Source organism: Pelecanus crispus, chromosome 9 (genome assembly GCF_030463565.1).
Source record: "Pelecanus crispus isolate bPelCri1 chromosome 9, bPelCri1.pri, whole genome shotgun sequence".
In the NCBI taxonomy this organism is placed as follows: Eukaryota; Metazoa; Chordata; class Aves; order Pelecaniformes; family Pelecanidae; genus Pelecanus; species Pelecanus crispus.
In genome coordinates, this window is record NC_134651.1 from 34511122 (window position 1) to 34530377 (window position 19256).

Sequence of the window (19256 nt, forward strand, 5' to 3'; positions counted from 1 at the left end):
CTGGGCTGATGCACAGGTGCTGGATGGTATAACTGGTGATGAGTCACTATGTAGGCAAAGGATGTGGTGCATGGCTCAGAGGAGCGGGGAATACCGAGCCCCACTGCTGCTGCTCACCCCTCTGCTTTGGAGAAAAGTGAGCAGCAGTGAGGGGAGATGGCCAAGGGCACAGCTTGGCCAGGCTTCATGGGACCTGGGCACAAGGAGCAGGTGCCCATCCTTGCAGGCAGCTGCCACTGGGGATGGAGTCAGGCAGAGGTTGGGCAGCTCCTCTGGTGAGTACTCCAGCAGAGTAGCAGATAGACACTGGTAACTGCACTTTATTTCATAGGGGAAATTGTTGCTTTGGGAACCATTTTTCTGATTAAAACCAGTGGCTGGGACAGCAGTTCTCCACACCAAGGGGAATTTTCTATAGGCCACCTTTGAGACTTTTTACCTTTCTTTTTTTGTAATGTTAAAATCTAAATATTTAGCCTGACCTACAGCTGACTGTGCAGTGTAAAGGAAGGGAAATGAGCCAGGAGGAAAGCAAAATGACAGAGCACACAATGGACCTGCAAATCAAAGCACATCCCAATCATAAGGAGACTGCGAAGTCTGGTAAGTTTAACCCTCATAAATAGTTTGCTGAACACAGTAGTTGAATGGCAATAAATCTGTTAGATTAATTGAAAGAAGGTAGAAGAGGAGGTACCACAAGTGTTCAAGTTACCACAGAAGATAGTCCTAGACGCTTGCACAGCCCACAGCCTGTGCTTTCAACACTCCTACAGTGGAATCAGTTGTGATAGCCATCTCTCCGAGCAAAGAATTGGCTTCCATGAAATGCTGTGGCTCTAAAGCTGGGAGAAAATGGTTCAATGAATCATCAATTCATTGGAAAAGGCACTTTTGGCCTGCCAAGCCAGTTCATGAATCTGAGCTGAATTTTACTGAATGGTTGAGGCAAAACCACAGATGCTGAAAACTATTGGAAGTGCTGAAACACTGGAAATAGACAAGATTAGACAGTGGTTTAGACAGATCCAAGATTAATTGCTTTCACACTTCTGATGGGTTTGGTTCTTGCCAAAACCTGAGCTACGTGATGGAGACATTGTTCCTCATCCATTAACTGTCTTGATTAAGGTAGCAATGCACACCAGAATAGCTGTAGATATGATCTCCCTCTCTGAGTAATTCAGACCACAGATTTGAGCGATGTTCTCCCATCCTCAGGAAATCATTGTTATTAAATAACATGCACAAACCAGAATACCATAAGCTAAATTAAAGGGTAGGAAAATACCTGATAATAATTTCCTGAAAACTGCAAGTTAAAATTCCCTCCCTGGGACTCAATTTTACAGGATGAGTACCTATTAGATAAATCTGTGAATTCAACCACTTATGACCTGGACCCTGCAGGACATCAACAACCCTTTCAATATTAGTTGGATAAGGAGAAAGCTGTAATTTTATTTTTATGCCAGGAGCAGCAGCAGCAATAGGCACTAGGAATGTGTGCCCCACATGTACAATAAAACCATTCTGGAGCCAGCGGATGCAGATTGTCAAAAGCAACTTAACGAAATATGAAATAGGTCACCACCTGCTGTCTTTGGTCACTGCAGTTAGTCAGAGCACGGTACTGAGTCAGACCAAATACCCATACACCATCTGCAAGCACAGTAATTAAGTACAAGATGCTTTGGGAGAGAGTATAAGCAACAGGCAAAATGTAGTGGGCATTCACCTGAGTTATCTAATTCCTATTTGAGTCCAGTTACACACTGTGACAATGACATCCATAATTTAATCATGCAATGTGTAAAGCAAATGTTATTTTCATTTATTTTAAATGTTTTGAAGGGTTTATTTTCCTGAGGTGCCCCATAGGCTGTTAGATAAAGACCTGTATTCATGTCTGACTCAGTGCCTCCATGCACTCAATATTTTGTAATGTTCTTTCATACCTCCTCTCTCAGGGGTGGCAGTCAAGCCCAGAATCTGTTGCATCTTCTAACCCTCCCTGTACTATCCCCTCTGTCTGGTCCACTTCCAGACCTTCCAGCTCGCCACAAGGTGACACAGCAGCTGCAGCACCAAAAAGTGCCTTTTCCAGTACATGATAATGTTGCCTAAACACTTGTTGGCAAAAAAAAAAAAGAGCCAACAATAGCCAAAATAGCCAATAGGCAAAAAAAGAGCATCAGCCCCACTGTGCTAGGCTTTCCGTGTGATCAGACCTTGGTGCAAGAGGGTGTCCCAAGCAAATCACAGCTGCAGCCCTCCGAGTGCAGGAGATGGATGTCAATGAGGAGCTTTCCCTTAACCAAAAGGACCCCTAGATCCATGCTCCAGTTTTTATGGCATGCAGACTGAGCTGGGAGAGCATCAAGAGCCTTTTTATTTGGTGGCTGCTGGCTTTGGAGGACACAATCATAGAATCATAGAATGCTTTGGGTTGGAAGGGACCTTTAGAGGTCATCTAGCCCAACCCCCCTGCAGTGAGCAGGGACAGCTTTAACTAGATCAGGGTGCTCAGAGCCCCATCCAACCTGACCTTGAATGTTTCTAGGGGTGATGGGGCCTCCACTACCTCTCTGGGCAACCTGTTCCGGTGCTTGACCACCCTCATTGTAAAAAATTTCTTCCTTATATCCAGTCTAAATCTGTTCTTCTTCAGTTTAAAACCATTACTCCTTGTCCTGTGACAACAGGCCTTGCTAAAAAGATTCTCCCCATATTTCCTATAGGCCCCCTTTAAGTAATGAAAGGCCGCAACAAGGTCTCCCCACAGCCTTCTCTTCTCCAGGCTGAACAGCCCCAACTCTCTCAGCCTGGCTTCATAGGAGAGGTGCTCCAGCCCTCGGATCATTTTTGTGGCCCTCCTCTGGACCCGCTCCAGCAGGTCCATGTCCTTCTTGTGCTGAGGGCTCCAGAGCTGGACGCAGTACTCCAGGTGAGGTCTCACCAGAGCAGAGTAGAGGGGCAGAATCACCTCCCTCGACCTGCTGGCCACGCTGCTTTTGATGCAGCCCAGGATGGGGTTGGCTTTCTGGGCTGCAAGCGCACATTGCTGGCTCATGTCCAGCTTTTCATCCACCACAAGAGTTACCTTCAGCCAGCTTTAGACATCTGCAGTGGGACTTACCTGCCTATTGTGCTCTTTACATTGTAATCAGAGGGAGAAATAGACACTTTTCAGAAGGGGGTTGTCTGGCTTATTTTATGTATCTGCTTCAGGAGTCCTTGATTCATTCCCTGCAAGTAGATGTTTCTCTCCAGTGACTCAGCTGCTGTCTGCTTTTGCTAAGAGGGCTCCATCTCTTGGACACTCAAATGTCTGGGAAAAGAGAGCCCAGCCGTACAGGTGAGAAGCTGCCTGAAGTCTCAGACCATGGGAAAGAATAAGGAAAATCAAAAGCAAGGTGTGCTCTTTAATACGAACCCTGCAGGGCAGCTAGACCTGAAGGGCTGTGACACCCAGGAGCAGCCCCCGGCAGCTGCTAATGAAACCCCATGAGACAATGAGGGAAAGGAGTTTTTTGACAGTGTTTTAGCTTGGAGCAAAAGGCATTAAAAATGAGCATGGTGAAAGGGGAAGGTGTTGCTGCAGGTTTCTGGGAGGAAGCAGCACGGGCAGCAGGCAAGACTCCCTGTCTGTCTCCATGGGGGGAGACATGGTGTGCCCATGCACCCCATCCTCTGCACAAAGAGCCAGGAGGGATGCAGCCCTTCCCAGGGACTGCCCCTGCGCCTGGCTGGGAAACACTGAGCATCTCTGCTTTGCCTTCAGAGGTTTATCCAAGAGCAGGAAATCCCAAGCTGGTCAAAATTATGAAGAAAAACTAAAATGAAACAATATTTACTTGTTAAAAGAGCTGAGGCAGGTTTTTAGGTTTGTTCTCATTTCAGCTAATACCAGGTCAGTTTTTCTTTTGATCTGTATTAGTCCCCCCATCCCTATTGAGGCAGGCACAGTGAGAACACACTTCAGAATAGCTGACAGATTTCTGGTGTGGTTTTCTATGGTTTCCTGAGAATCGGGGGACATTTCTTGTTTTGCAATTTTACAGAAACCCACAAGTATGCCTAAGTGCTTTAAAGACCTAATAAACAGGTAGGTGTTGTGAAAGGTTAGTGAGGGGCAAAAAATTGTAGCACTGCCACGGTCGACTCGTCTGCTGGCCCCTCACAGCAAACCCGCTTTGAGGTTACTTGTAGCTGCAGCGAGCATGCTGCGCTGAGGGACTCTGAGATACCAATGAGGCGGATGGTTATGAAGCTGCAAGAAAAATGTGGTTAGTTTTACTAGCACCTGTGGCAAATTCCTCTCAGAGGTCCTCCCACAAGGCAGTGTATGTTGTACAAGATGATGCAGAAAGAACAGGAGGAGGGAGATGATTGTGTCATATGTTCCCCTGGGGCTCGCTATTTTTTTTTTTTTAAAGCAAAAAAAGCTTTAGAGTGTTCTTTTTTTTTCTTTCACAGGGGACAGTCAGTGGAAACTATTACAGCGGCATCATAGGAAGGAGCTAGGCAGCCTCCATTTGTGTGTTGAGCTCATCCCACTCCGTGTGCCTTGAGGAGGAGAGAGCTGAGGACAGGAGCAGATGCTTGCACCATTGAAGCAATGGGGATGGCAGTCGAGGGAGGAAAGTGATGATGCTTTTGGCTCTGGCAGTGATTTTCTGTATGTATTGAACTGGGCATTTAGGGTGTCTGTGCTTGGGTTTTGACACAGATAAAATGGAAATCCCCAGGAGCGAGGAGGTCTGTTGTGGGGCTGCTGTCTCTTGGTGTGTTTGAGAGGTTCCAATAGAAAGTGTTTTCTAGCAGATTTCTCTATGAGAACAAATACTTAATATAAGAAGAAGAAAGACTAGGAAAACATTTAAAGTACAGAATGGCAGCAAGTAGCTCTTATTTTGAACTGTTCCCTATGCCCACATGTCCCTGGAGAACACCTATATCTGGCTATGCTTTTTTGCAATTATACAAGCAAAGATATAAGGAAAGCCTTCTTCTGTAAGTGTTCACCTAAGAAGAAAGCAAGAAAGTTATAGAATCAATGATACTAGATGATTAATGAACCAAACCATCTCTCTTCCCCCAACCACAGCACCGCACAATGGGTTTTCACTTTCTCCCTATGGCCTTGAAAACATCCTCATCCTGAGGAGCAGACTGTTTCGAGCTGATGTTTCTGTACCTCATTCTATAGAAAGGGACTGGGGCTCTCAGAAGGGAAGGAAGGCACTTTTACATAATTTCTTGTATACCTTTTTCTTGATAGATAGGTAAGAAACATTGAAACATTATGATGTCTCTTACACTAGAACATATGAAGCATCTCTCGGAAGGACAATGACATGAAAAATAATCTCGTGACACTTATAAGGACTAACTGTGTAGCCTTCAACTTAGTAAATTAGAAATAACACCAGTGCCATTTATTGCTGTACACCCAGCTAGAACCAATGTACGCAGTGAAATAAGAGCTGCCAGATGTGAAAACTGGCCAAAAATGATCAGATTTGGACAATAGCTCTGGGTTTCCTGCTTTTTGAAGTCCAACTTGATAAACTTCATACTAATTTGATGAGTACCTTCAGCCCCACTGGAAGTCAAAGGGAAGGTCCTGCAGCTAAGCCTGGCTGAAGAAAGAAGCCTTGAAATAGCTCAGTGGAAATGAAGGCTCCCAAAGTCGCAGATAACTTCCAAAGAGTGGTCACGCTGGCTGAAGTGAGAGGCCTTTCTGCCTGACTTGGACCTGCCTACACAGGTGGCAGGCTTAAGGCTGTCAACAGCTTTAAACCATAAAAAAAGGAAAGAGTCCACAAGGGAAATTTAAGAGTATGGTGCCAAGACTGCACTAATGGCTGATTGTATATACATGTGGTTCAAAGGGATGTATGTTTGCAGTAACTCCATTAAAATAAGCTGCAGTAATTTGAGGGGAGGAGTTTCCATTTCCAGTGAAGTCCATCTGGCAGCTTACCTGCAAGTGGGCAAACACAGCAATGTCTTTGGGGCCATGGTGCCAACTCACAACACTGATAAGGTGCAAGGCTTTTGTTAGAAATAGGGGGGTGGGGGGGGTGGGGTGGATTTTTTTTTAAGAGTGTTTGTTTTCTGTGCTTCATTATTTTCCAGGAAGAGATAGCTGAATCTCAGAACTGATGCACTCCAAACTCTTAAATGCTGGCACTGCTTATTAGGTGCTTGCTCAGTGGAGAATATTCTTCCTTATATAGGCCTTTCAGAAACTAGGTCAGAGGATTAACATGAGTACTGGTTGCTAAAAATCCTCTCTGACAGCCTGCCTTCCTTTATTATTTTCTCACTTTGCCCATTGCAGACACCAGCCCCTGCCAGCTTCTCTATGATTTCTCCTAGGGTGAGCTAAGATGACCACAAAAGGTAGCTCCACTCCCTGCCACCACTGCAGACCCTGCAAACACCCTCGGCCAGTTGTCCTGTTCGGCATGTTTGACCCCTGACATCAGTTGTCTTCCCAGGAAGGAGAGGTTGTTTTTCAAAGAGAAGTGGCAGTTCCGCACCAGCCTAGGCGTTTGGTTGATTTGTCAGTGGAAAAACATCTGAACACAGATGCCCTCATGTACTAAGGGATGGCGTACTCAGGATACGCGCTGCCTTCATTTTCCGAAGGTCCTATTCTGAGAAGACGGTAGCTGGGCTAGATGCCAGGTAAGCTGTTAGATGCTTACACAATGGCCCCCCTAAAAAGCTACACCTTCTCCATTGGAACTTCTAGGAAGTACTGCACTGCAAATAACAATAATAATAACTGAAGCCTTCTGTGAAATGTTTGCACTGAAACTCCACGGATTATTCTTGCTTTTAGACACTGTTGTTAACTCTGAAGGATCACACACAATACATTTGTGCTGATGGGACATTTCTTGCCATGCTGTTTACAGGAGATAGATAACATCTTTCTGTGAGATATATATATAAAAATATATATATATGTATAAAATATATATATAAAATACTTATACCTGCACATATTCACATATGCCGATCATCAATAAAAGATTTAAAAACTATCATTATACACCCACTTGTCTGAAATAGAAGTGATTTCCTAGCAGGAACAGCACACACTATTATCATATATTCACCTTATATACACTCTTAATCTGATTCCTAATCTGTATGCACATGCATGCATATCTCAGGACTAAACTGACATAAGACACTCAGTGCAGGTTTTTAAATCTCTAGATGGCCACTTAGCAAGGTGTTCTTAGTTCCAGAAATGCTAAGTGCAGAACAGCCCCCCAAAATCTGCTGTACCTTCAGTACTTTGGAAATCTGACCACCTGTGAGGGAGCAAAGTCCTAACAATGTGTTCTGGTTTTGCAGCTAATCATGCAGACTTCAACTGAAAAATAAAGCAGATGATGTTTCTTTGGCCAGTAATGTATGCAAAGCTCACGGGCTTTTTGCTACAGAAGCCTTAAACTCTCATCATGTGCTGTTTGCTTTGCAGTCAGAATAAAAGTCGCTTGTCAGCCATGTGTATCCTTTCTGCTATTTCTTCTCCAGATCCATGGTCTAACTAAGTGTACAAACAACTTCTCCACTTTTAATTTGGGCACTAAATGTTCAGACAGCTGGGCATGCCGATGTTTTGTTTTCTTCTATGTTCTAACTCCAGACAGCCTATTGGTTGCAACTGCATTTGGTTTTGTTGCCTTTGTGATAGAACCGAGGGGCTATCCTCATTTTTACTGCCTCCCACTTAAATGAAAAGTTGGTCTCTTGTCTCAGAGGTGCCATGTGTCTCCATTTTTGCTGTACTGTAGAATTCCCTGGGTATTCACATAGGTAAGATGATCAGGTGGTGTTTATTCAGTGTTCAACTAAGACAAAGAAAAGAGACTTCTCCAGAACCCAGCATGTTGCAAAGCCTCCCAAATCAATACTTTAATGAGATGGGAACTTTGATGAGAATTGCCAAAGCATATCAAGGAGAGAAGCTCTAAAGGCACAGATTGTTAAAATCCTTCCCTGGGAGAAGCAAAACTTTCCACCTAGGAGCATTAAACAAAGCTAGAAGTACACAATCACTGTTCTTTTACTTTGATTATGTTCTCCACCTGCTCAGGCCTTAGGCACATGAAGCAACCTCTGATCTGGGATGAATCCCTCCCAGGAGAGAGACACCTCTTTGGTTCTTCCTTTCTTTTATTTTTCTGTAATGTACTTTGAAGCATATACATAAGTGAATGAACTGATTGCTACAGAAATCAGAGAACGCCTACTCATAAACACACTATAACAAGAAAGGTAAATGTGCTTTTATCACACACTAACAGAGGAGTGGAAAGGGGTATCCATCAAAATGTTCTGGAGTATCGGTGATTTCTGCTTGCAGGTAATGTGGGGCTGGTGGAACTCAGCAGCCACAGGTGGTTGCTATCAGCTCACCAAGGCCGATGCTGAGATCCTGATACCTGCTGCCATCTGAAACCTCAGTGGTTTCTGCTCCATTTCTAAGCTGCAAGATGAAATACTGAAATCTATGCTGAGCTGGTAGCACTTTGGGGGTCTCTATACTAGTGATGCTCAGCTAAATACCTCCTTGCCTTGCAATGATTCTATTTTATACATATATATATATGTGCGTGTGTGTGTGTGTGTGTGTGTGTATGTGCGTGTGCATGCACGTGCACGCACATGCTGTTATGTGTATACACACTCTCTCGTGCACAACGGGTACCTCAGTACAGACGGATATTTGCAGGCAAAGGCATATACAGACATGGATACTTTCTATGTATGCATAGGTATACACATATATGCATACATATACACATGTATATCACCTGTTGAAGTACAGTTGACTCACTGAAGGCTGAAACTATTTGGCAGCTCGCAGTAGTGCTTCTCCTGCACTTGTGGCATCATTTAAACTGCTAGAAGAAGGAAGGCTGGCAGGGTGCAGGACGTTAACCCAGCCCCAAAAGCTGCTGGGGAGAGCCTTCACCCAGGCAGAACCATAGCCCAAGGGCCTCTACAAACCCACAACAGCCTGTGCAAGGCAAACAGGAAAGCAAGCAAGCTAAAGGGACTGCACCCTGTAGCACTGCAGTGTGGGGTAATGCAGAAGTGACCAGTGATGTGTCACTTGAAGTGACTTATTACATCCTCCAGCACATAACATTTTACCAGGGGAGTTCCCCATCTGAATTCTTCCCTTGGTCTGACGGCATGATGGCAATTGTAAGGCAGCACAGCTAAGGGCACTGGCACATGCACACTCAAAACCATCCAGCCCCCCCGCCTTCTGTCTGTACTGGTACATGCGAGTGTTGCACTCTATACACAGAGCAATCCTGTTTCACCTTGCAGCTAACAGAGGCTCTCCTGCTACCGTGTGGAAGCAGCACCTCATCAAAGAGCTGTCTTTCAGCTCCATAGCCAAGTGAGATGATGAGGGTTTGGGACGGGGGAGATGATTTGGGGTGAAGCAGGGCTTAGAACTGAGGTTTTGCTCAGGAGAACTGAAATTTTAGTAGATGAGACCTTAACCCATTTCAGTGAGAAGGGTTCAGAGCAGTGGCTGGAGCTGTGTATGTTTGGAAGGCCTTTTGGAAAGCAAAGGTCAGGCTGGTCAGATGCAATCACAAATGTGAAATCGAGGTATCCCCCCCTGCCCCCCCCCTTCTCAGGACACCCCTTCCCTGCCCCCCCCTCGCCCCCCAGTACCCATGTATCCAAGTATAGCCATGGCTGGAATATATTCACACACAGGGCTTCAGGGCAGACTCCTTTGGGCTGATGGGATACTGCCAAAACACAGAACTGCTGCCTGTGTCATTGGACTGGTGAAATTATTATTATTAAAGAAGTATCTGCAATTAATTTGACTGGTGTGCCAGCACTGAAGTGGGGTGTGGTAGTCTGGCCACTATAAAGCAGAAGATGGACAGAGCTTGTACTTAAAACATAAAAACTGACATCTCAGGGGTCTAAGCTCATTTTTACTATTTATTTTCTAGGGAAAAGTCAAATGGTTCAAGGTATACGCATACTCAGAACATGTTGGAATTATTTTTTCCAGTTTATCTCAGCCAGTTACACTTCTTGGGTCTGTCATAAAATGGACTTGAAACACCTCTGTCGGGGGGCTGCTTCAAGATTTGCCTTCCAAAACTTTTTCTAGGGAAGGTAGCTTTTTTTGGCCAAGTACCTTCTTTGCAAGCAGCATCTTATTTGCATGGAAGCCTAGAAGCTTGTTAACAAAATAGTCCCATCTCTTCCTAAAGCTGAGACCTTCACAACTGATTTGATGAAAAAGTGGAAATTATCTTTGAGAATAAACCTGAGTGGTTGTTCTCTCTAGTGATATAGCCAGGAATTTTTTTCTTCCACTGTCATGGTTTAGCCCCAGCCAGCAGCTAAGCACCATGCAGCCGCTCACGCACTCCCCCTGCCCCGATAGGATGGGGGAGAGAATCAGAAGAGTAAGAGTGAGAAAAACTCCTGGGTTGAGATAAGAACAGTTTAATAATTGAAATAAAGTAAAATAGTAGTAGTGGTAGTAGTAATAGTAACAAGACAATAATAATGATAATAATAATGATAATAATAATAATAATATACAAAGCAAGTGATGCACAATGCAATTGCTCACCACCCACCGACTGATACCCAGACAGTTCCTGAGCAACAATCGTTGCTCCCTGGCCAACCCCCCCCCAGTTTATATACTGAGCATGACATCATATGGTATGGAATAGCCCTTTGGTCAGTTTGGATCAACTATCCTATCTGTGCCCCCTCCCAGTTTCTTGTGCACCTGGCAGAGCATGGGAAGCTGAAAAGTCCTTGACTAGCATAAGCAGTACTTAGCAACAACTAAAACATCAGCGTGTTATCAGCATTATTCTCATCCTAAATCCAAACCACAGCACTATGCCTGCTACTAGGAAGAAAAATTAACTCTATCCCAGCCAAAACCAGGACATCCACTTGGACAAGAAAGTCTTTTTCACATTATTTCTCCTCTCTCTGCCATGAACAGGAACAGAAGGACAAGGCACCAAGTAAAGAGGCAGGAGAAGGGCGGGGAGGAAATGAGCACTTTCAGTCCTGAAAGTAGTTTCAGTTTAAGCAGTGGACAAAATTTCAGGTTAGCTGTTGTTTTTAACTCTTTCTGCACAACTGTAAAGAAAGGGGATGCCTTAGGCAAAAGGAGCCACAAAAGTGGCTGCGAAAGGGATTATCTATACTGAAACCATCCGTGTGTTGTTTTTTTCCCTCCTAATCTATCTATCTGTCTTGGTGTCTTTCTCTCTTTCCTCTTTGCAGCATATAATTTACAGTAAAAACACAGGAAGCTGAATGATTTCCTCTGAGGAAAGTACCTGACAAAGAGGTGAACAAGTAAAATCATCAGGCCCTTTGACTTCATCATTACCCATGTGTCCTCAATGGTTTCAGGCAGAGACTCTATCTTGCAACGAGATGCCTTTGAAGTGGTTTTGCCAATGCGTGGCAAGCAGAAGGTACACAAGGCTTGAATTTTTCCCTCTGGCAATCCAAGCACAGGGAGTCCTGAACTTGTAACAGCAGCTATTTGTTATGTTGCACGTTGTAACATTAACCATTAACACACCGTGACTAGTGGTCATTCTGCACACAGTGCATGGGCTTTGGAGGCTCCTCCCCGTATCCAGAGACTGAAAAGCGAAAGGTTGCCAGGCTGACTCTCGGGAGCTGCAATGGGGAGTACTAGGCAGGGGAGGCAGTTTGCAAGCTTCTGTCTGTATGGCATAGCCATAGCTGCCATTTCAAATCTGTCCCCTCTATTCCTTTCCGCAGTCTTCTAAGCAGCCAAGTTGAGGAAGCAAAACATCTGCACTAAGGAATGTGACTTGGGCCTCTGACATTGTAAGACCCCTTTGAAAAGCTCCTTCCAAACTTTTGCAATTTCAGAAGCTCTGAAGAGGGATTTTTACTCTAAAACCGCCTTTAGCCTCAATGTCACCCAAAAGGGCAGAAGTGAGTAACTCTTCAGATATCATCTCACTGAGACCATGAGTTCCCCACACTTTAAAAGTGACTAAAACTGAAGTGGGTTTTTCAGTGTGCATGTGCCTAAATGTAGGAGTAGAAGGGATGAAAGACAGAAATTGTACACTTGGGTAGAACATCAGCTGCTTTGTTTAACTATAATGCAATAACTTCCTCTATCTTTTTTTGCCAACTCCTACTACCTCCAGAAAACCTTCCTTTAAATTACAGAGGTGTTGAAATGCTTGCATGTGGTTATATTTTCCTGCTCCATCCTCCACTTGGGATGTCATTTCCACGGCAAAATGAAATAGGACTGATTCATTTTGCAGAAGGAACATGACTGATACAAGCCCGGATGGAGACTCATTCTCAACCCTGTGGAAATTCCTCGCTAAGGCTGCTAGTCAAGTGAAAACCTCTTCACCATACAATCATCAGGGTTGTGTTGCTGCTCCTAAACTTCGTGGGCTGGAGCCAGGAACAGCTTATGAGCAGCTGAGGATGACCCAGAAAGCCAGAGCTGTTCTTACATCACCTTTTCATTCTTTTTTTTCTGAGAACTGTCTTTCCTTCTCACCTAAACCAGCTGCTTCTTCACCACAGAGAGGTCATATTATTCTCTAGATTGAAGATCTGATTAAGATGTGTTTTTTTACAGTGAGGCTGTCAGCCTTCCAAGAACAAAGATCATATGTGCAGCTTTTGCTGGTATTTGCTTGCAATCTCTTGGTGACAAACCACACCTTGTTTATCAAGACAAACATATGTTGTATCCACACTACAGGCTGAGATTTCTTTACCTGGTGAGGTTGCTGGGGAAATACCCAAGAAAAATGCTTATGAACAAAGACTAGAGTTGGGAGGGTTTCTGAGCAGACTTTTTTCAAAGAAAATGATAAGGCAATCCTCAACGGGGGGTATCCCCACCTGGAGCTCTAAAGCTGCTGAAGGGTTCATGTCTTCTTTCTTTTTAATTTTATATAGGCTTTTTCCCCCACTTCCCGTAAAATAAATTTTATCATTTTGCCTGATCATTTTGTCAAGATCCTATATTTGTAACATTATATGAAGGTGTCTCATATCTGCTCATTACTTCCAGCCTGCCTGTAGCTCCTGATGGAGTGCAGACAACCAGCAGCAACCAGCCAAGCGCCGTCTCAGCAATCCCAGCTCTATTCCAGAGGCCTGTATCATCTTGTCCACATCCCTGGAAGGCAGAAGTATGAAGTGGCAAGGTACCTATTAGGCTGATGCCACCACCTTGCCATCCTCTGGATCAAGCTGCTGCTTATTGATGACACCTAAGCATTTCTATTCAGCTTTCCTTTCTACTAATCAAGATATGACAGAGAAAGTTCATTAGGTTAAGTACAAAGAATGCTTAAAAGAAGCAAAAGAAAAAGAAAAAGAAAAAGAAAAAGAAAAAGAGAAAAAGAAAAAGAAAAAGAAAAAGAAAAAGAAAAAGAAAAAGAAAAAGAAAAAGAAAAAGAAAAAGAAAAAGAAAAAGAAAAAGAAAGAGAAAAAGAAAAAGAAAAAGAAAAAGAAAAAGAGAAAAAGAAAAAAGAAAAAGGAAAAGGAAAAGAAAAAGGAAAAGAAAAAGGAAAAGAAAAAGGAAAAGGAAAAGAAAAAGGAAAAGAAAAAGGAAAAGAAAAAGGAAAAGGAAAAGAAAAAGAAAAAGAAAAAGAAAGAAAAAGAAAAAGAAAAAGAAAAAGAAAAAGAAAGAAAAAGAAAAAGAAAAAGAAAAAGAAAGAAAAAGAAAAAGAAAAAGAAAAAGAAAAAGAAAAAGAAAAAGAAAAAGAAAAAGAAAAAGAAAAAGAGAAAAAAATTACTGCTCCTGCAGAGTTTAACAGCCCTCAGTGTTAATATGGCAGCTGCAAGAAGGTTTTTCAAGGCTGCAGTTTTGGATTCAGGTAGTGAAGACTGAGACCAAATGGGTAGAGGGGGCAGCCTCTGGATCCCCCTATACTTGATTCCTAGTTTTACACACTCTTTAATCCCCAATTATGCCTAACCCCTCTTAAAGCAAAGCAAGTCTAACTTGTGATTTTTAATTAAGTGACATCCTTGTAAAGGAAAGATGGGAAATAGAAGGTGTTTTCTGTTACAGATCACTGCAATAGTTTGGGCTACTTATTCACTAATTCAGGCTCTGGCAAGATGCCCTGGTTTTGTTGTTACATTTAGCCCACCAATAGGTGAGATCAATTACCTTGATCAATGAACAAAATGGAATAGTATCAGGAGAAGAGGTAAGGGAGCTGCACCCAGAGATGGTGCAGCAGAGGAGGGTGCTCTCCTGGGGTCAAACTGAGCTGGCAGCAAGGTATTACTCTGGTTCAGGCAGATGGAGGAATTTAGAGTATCTATCATCTCCCACATCACACTGGAGTGCTCTAGCTACTTGGTCAGTGTGGCTCCATTGGATTCAGAAAAAACCCATCATTTAGTAGTCTGAGTTCCACAGAAAGCCAGAAGACTTAATAAGCTAAAAGCTGCCATCAGCTTAAACCTCGGTCCCCAAAAATTACCTACCCAGTTGTCTTTTGCCCAACTGGCTTGAGGCACTCACCTCACCCAAACTTAAGTAAGAAATCCAAGTCTGAGATCTTGCTAGGACTGCATTATGAATAAGGGTCTCTGCAGGGCTGGGCATGCACATTGACTGAAGGAGGGAGGATAGGTGCATCGGAGCTGGAAAAGATATTTTGCCATCTACACATCTCAAAAATACCACTTATGGATACAGGCCTAACCCCACTCACTTCCCCAAATATCTCCTTTGGTGCCTTTGAGACCTTAGGTCTTGCTCCCTAAATATTTTTTAAGCCCTTCCTCTCCTGCCCTCTTGAGGCTCCTAAACCGCTTCATCACGTTAAGTATTAACATCAGCACTATAGTGGCTTATGTTTTTTTAAGTTGACAAACCAACTAGACAGCAATTTGGCGCACCCTTGGCAGGTTTATAAATAGCTTTCAAAACTGAGGGTGTTTTTAAGCTATTCTCACAAGTTACAATCAGGAGAGCGGGGAGAGAAAAGCCAGAAAGCAAACATCCCTTACAATAGCCCCATGGTGGAGCTGTTTGGTACCGAATCAAGCTTGTATCAGCTCTGAGGGGTGTTTTGGCATGCGTTACTTCAAGGATTTGCCAATTTCTCTCTTGTAGTAGTAATCATGAAAAATACCGAGCAGGGCATCTGTCAGTCAGTAATTACAGGAAATATCATTTCTTCTGTGCAGTGTGTTCGCATTATTTCTGGAGCAAGGTACAAATCTGGCCTCATCTCCAGCAGCCCTGTTTGGATCTGCCAAGCTAAATGACATCACAGCCAGATACAGTCAGCTTTGTGATGTAACTAGAAATGAGGAAATAATGTCATAAATGTGAATTCTTCCTCTGAATGTCTGCAAACAGACTGCAAGAGCTTTCAAGTCCACAGTTATACAGATTTAGCACCATTTCTTAATAATTTGAAAAGCATCTTGAGAGTGGAGCATTTTCTTCATTACTGGATTGCTTTTTTTTATACAGCCAATCATTTGCTCTGACAAACACCAAAGAAGAACTATTAATTACAGATGATTAATTTAATATAGTGCTGCAGCTCAGACCCTTGCCAGTGCTCTGGAGGGTCAAAGGAGACTTGTGTTCCCTGTGCAAAACAAACAATATTCACTAGTATAACTTAAATTTGGGAAGGGGGAAAAGAAAGAAATAAATTCAAAAGTATGTGAAATAATATTAATGAAGAAAGTACATAGCAGTTCCTCTTTGATATGTGCTTTTGCTGTGACCTAAACTCCTGCAAGACAAAAATAAACTTTTTCTCACAGGTGTCCTTGCAAAGCTCCTGCTGTGTGGCCACAGGGCAATGCTTTACTACATGCAGTTAGTTTTCCTAATGAAGACCACTGCTGCAGAGACACCAACAACAGCTAGGAAGCTTGGAGTGTTGGATGTAACCATATGAGAAGACAACAGTGAAGAATGGTAGTGTCCGGACTGATGCTGACCGATGGCAGACGTTGGCTTGTTCAGGACACTGGTTAGGAAAGTCCCTTGGGAGGTAGTCCTGATGGGCAGAGGGGTCCAGAAAGACTGGGCATTCTTCAGGAAGGAAGTCTTAAATGCACAGGAGCAGGCTGTCCCCGTGTGCCATAAGACAAACCAGCAGGGAAGATGACTGGACTGGCTGAACAGGGAGCTTTTGCTGGGAGTCAGGGAAAAAAGGAGAGTTTACTACTTCAGGAAGAAGGGGCATGCAACTCAAGAAAAGTAGAGGGATCTCATTAGGTCATGCAGAGAGAGAATTAGAAAGGCAAAAGCCCAGCTAGAACTCAATCTGGCCACTGGTGTAAGAGATAATAAAAAAATGTTTTTACAAATACATTAACAACAAAAAGAGAGCCAAGGAGAATCTCCATCCTTTGTCGGATGGGGGCGGGGGGGAGGGGAACATTGCCACCAAGGATGAGGAAAAGGCTGAGGTACTCATTGCCTTCTTTGCCTCTGTCTTTAATAGTCAAACCAGTTATCCCCAGGGTATTCAGCCCCCTGAGCTGGCAGACAGGGACGGAGAGCAGAATGAAGCCCCCATAATCCAGGAGGAAGCAGTTAACGACCTGCTATGCCACCTGGACACTCACAAGTCTATGGGGCCGGATGGGATCTACCCAAGAGTACTGAGGGAGCTGGCAGAGGAGCTTACGAAGCCACTCTCCATCACCTACCAGCAGTCCTGGTTAACAGGGGAGGTCCCAGATGACTGGAGGCTTGCCAGTATGACGCCCATCTACGAGAAGGTCTGGCAGGAGGACCCAGGGAACTACAGGCCTGTCAGCCTGGCCTCAGTGCCAGGCAAGATTATAGAGCAGTTCATCTTGAGTACGCTCAACACGCATGTGCAGGCCAACCAGGGTAGCAGGCCCAGCCAGCATGGGTTCATGAAAGGCAGGTCCTGCTTGACCAACCTGGTCTCCTTCTATGACCTGGTGACCCACCTAGTGGATGAATGAAAGGTTGTGGATGTCATCTACCCGGACTTTAGTAAAGATTTTGACAACATCTCCCACAGCATTCTCCTAGAGAAGCTGGAGGCTCATGGCTTAGGCAGGTGTACTCTTCGCTGGGTAAAAAACTGGCTGGATGGCTGAGCCCAGAGAGTAGTGGTGAACGGAGTTAAATCCAGTTGGCGACTGGTCACAAGCGGTGTTCCCCAGGGCTCTGTTTTGGGGCCAGTCTTGTTTAATATCCTTATCAACGATCTGGATGAGGGGATTGAGTGCACCCTCAGTAAGTTTGCAGATGACACCAAATTGGGTGGGAGTGTCAATCTGCTGGAGGGTAGGATGGCCCTGCAGAGGGATCGGGACAGGCTGGATTGATGGGCCAAGGCCATTTGTATGAGGTTCAACAAGGCCAAGTGTCGGGTCCTGCACTTGGGTCACAACAACCCCATGCAACGCTACAGGCTTGGGGAAGAGTGGCTGGAAATCTGCCCGGTGGAAAATGACCTAGGGGTGTTGGTCAACACCCAGCTGAACATGAGCTGTCAGTGTGCCCAGGTGGCCCAGAAGGCTTGTATCAGGAATAGTGTGGCCAGCAGGAGCAGGGAAGTGATTGTGCCCTTGTACTTGGTGAGGGTACACTGGTGAGGCTGCACCTGGAATACTGTGTCCAGTTTTGGGCCCCTCAATACAAGAAAGACATTGAGGTGCTGGAGCATGTCCAGAGAAGGGCAACTAAAGCTGGTGAAGGGTCTGGAGCACAGGTCTTATGAGGAGTAGCTGAGGGAAATGGGCTCAAGCTGCGCCAAGGGAGGTTTAGATTGGATATTAGGAAGAATTTCTTCACAGAAAGAGTGGTCAAGTGTTGGAACAGGCTGCCCAGGGAGGTGGTAGAGTCAGCATCCCTGCAGGTGTTCAAAAATGTGTAGATGTAGCACTTTGGGACATGGTTTAGTGGGCATGGTGGTGTAGGGTTGGCAATTGGACTGATGATCTTAGACGTGCTTTCCAACCTTAATGATTCCTAGTTTTACTTTCATTAAAAAATAATCCAGCCACCAAGCCAGGAAACATGAAATTAATTATTACTCTACCCTTAACTGGTTTAGTGGTGGACTTGGTAGTGTTAGGTTAATGGTTGGACTGGATGGTCTTAAAGGTCTTTTCCAACCTAAACAATTCTATGATTCCATGCTGGATACCTGCAGAATTTCCAAGTGCTGCCAAACAGACCAGGCACAGACCAAGACAGATGGACTCCATGTGCCATCTGCTGGTAGCCAGGCTTAAAATGGACGAGGAGAGTAAGCAGGGCTGCCAGGAGATGCTGGAATAGAAACTGTATGAATAGAAGACCTCCAATGTTTCACTAATTCTGTTAGAAACTTCTCTGGCTTCCCCAGCCAGGCATTGCCTGTTCACAGCCTGTAAATCGTTTGCATCATTCCCGCGCATTCTCTTATTCTGTGGTCCTAAAGTCTGCTTAGCGATGAATAGCTGCTCATTGTGTGAGCTGGCTGCTGGGAGATGCATTATAAATACCTACAGAAATTGGACATTTTTGAAATGTAGTTGCTGAGACTACATTAATAAATTAATTCCATGCTATTAATAAAACACAGAACACAGGCTTTGATGCTCCTGTCTGCAGCACTGTCTGTGTCTCCTTACAGCAATTCCTGCTGTCCTGGGGCTCTCACAGCAAAGCTGGTTCCAGTGCACACCCCAGCATAGGGGTCCCCACCAAGCTCTCCCCTCTGGGGCAATGCCAAAGTTTCAGTCAAGACTGTGAACAAGATGGCCCTAGGACATAACCATTCCCAAGGGCTAATGCTCAGCTAAAGCTCAGAAATGCAATAATTGAAGGATTGCAATTAAAAATAATAACAATATTAAAAGAAAAAAAAAGCAGGAAGATGGGACCTAAGGATGAAGGGAAGTGATTCCCTCTCTCCTTCCTTTCCTCCCTCCTGATTTTGAAGTTTTTTAGTGATATTTCCCATGCACACACATTTTCTACACCCTGTGTCAAATCAACAATATCTGACCTTATCTAATAGCTAGCACTTCACAGTAAGTCTTATTTGCAGAGCTGATTATATTTGCTCTGACTGAAAGCATCTTTTTTTCCCAGCCACCTTCCAGTGATTGTCAAGGAGGAGGCAGAAACATTTGCTCTGTTTGAAAAGTGCAACCTTGAAGTAGGG

The 19256-nt window shown here is 44.2% G+C and overlaps 1 protein-coding gene across 1 annotated transcript in view; it reads right to left on the reverse strand.

The window, feature by feature from the left end:
- TNFSF8 (TNF superfamily member 8) overlaps window positions 1-9233 on the reverse strand; it is a 39684-nt gene extending 30451 nt beyond the window's left edge. Inside the window, exon 1 of the mRNA XM_075716917.1 lies at window positions 9190-9233. Within this exon, the coding sequence (XP_075573032.1) occupies window positions 9190-9233 (44 nt within the window). The remainder of the gene's footprint in view (window positions 1-9189) is intronic.
- Window positions 9234-19256: the final 10023 nt, after the last annotated feature.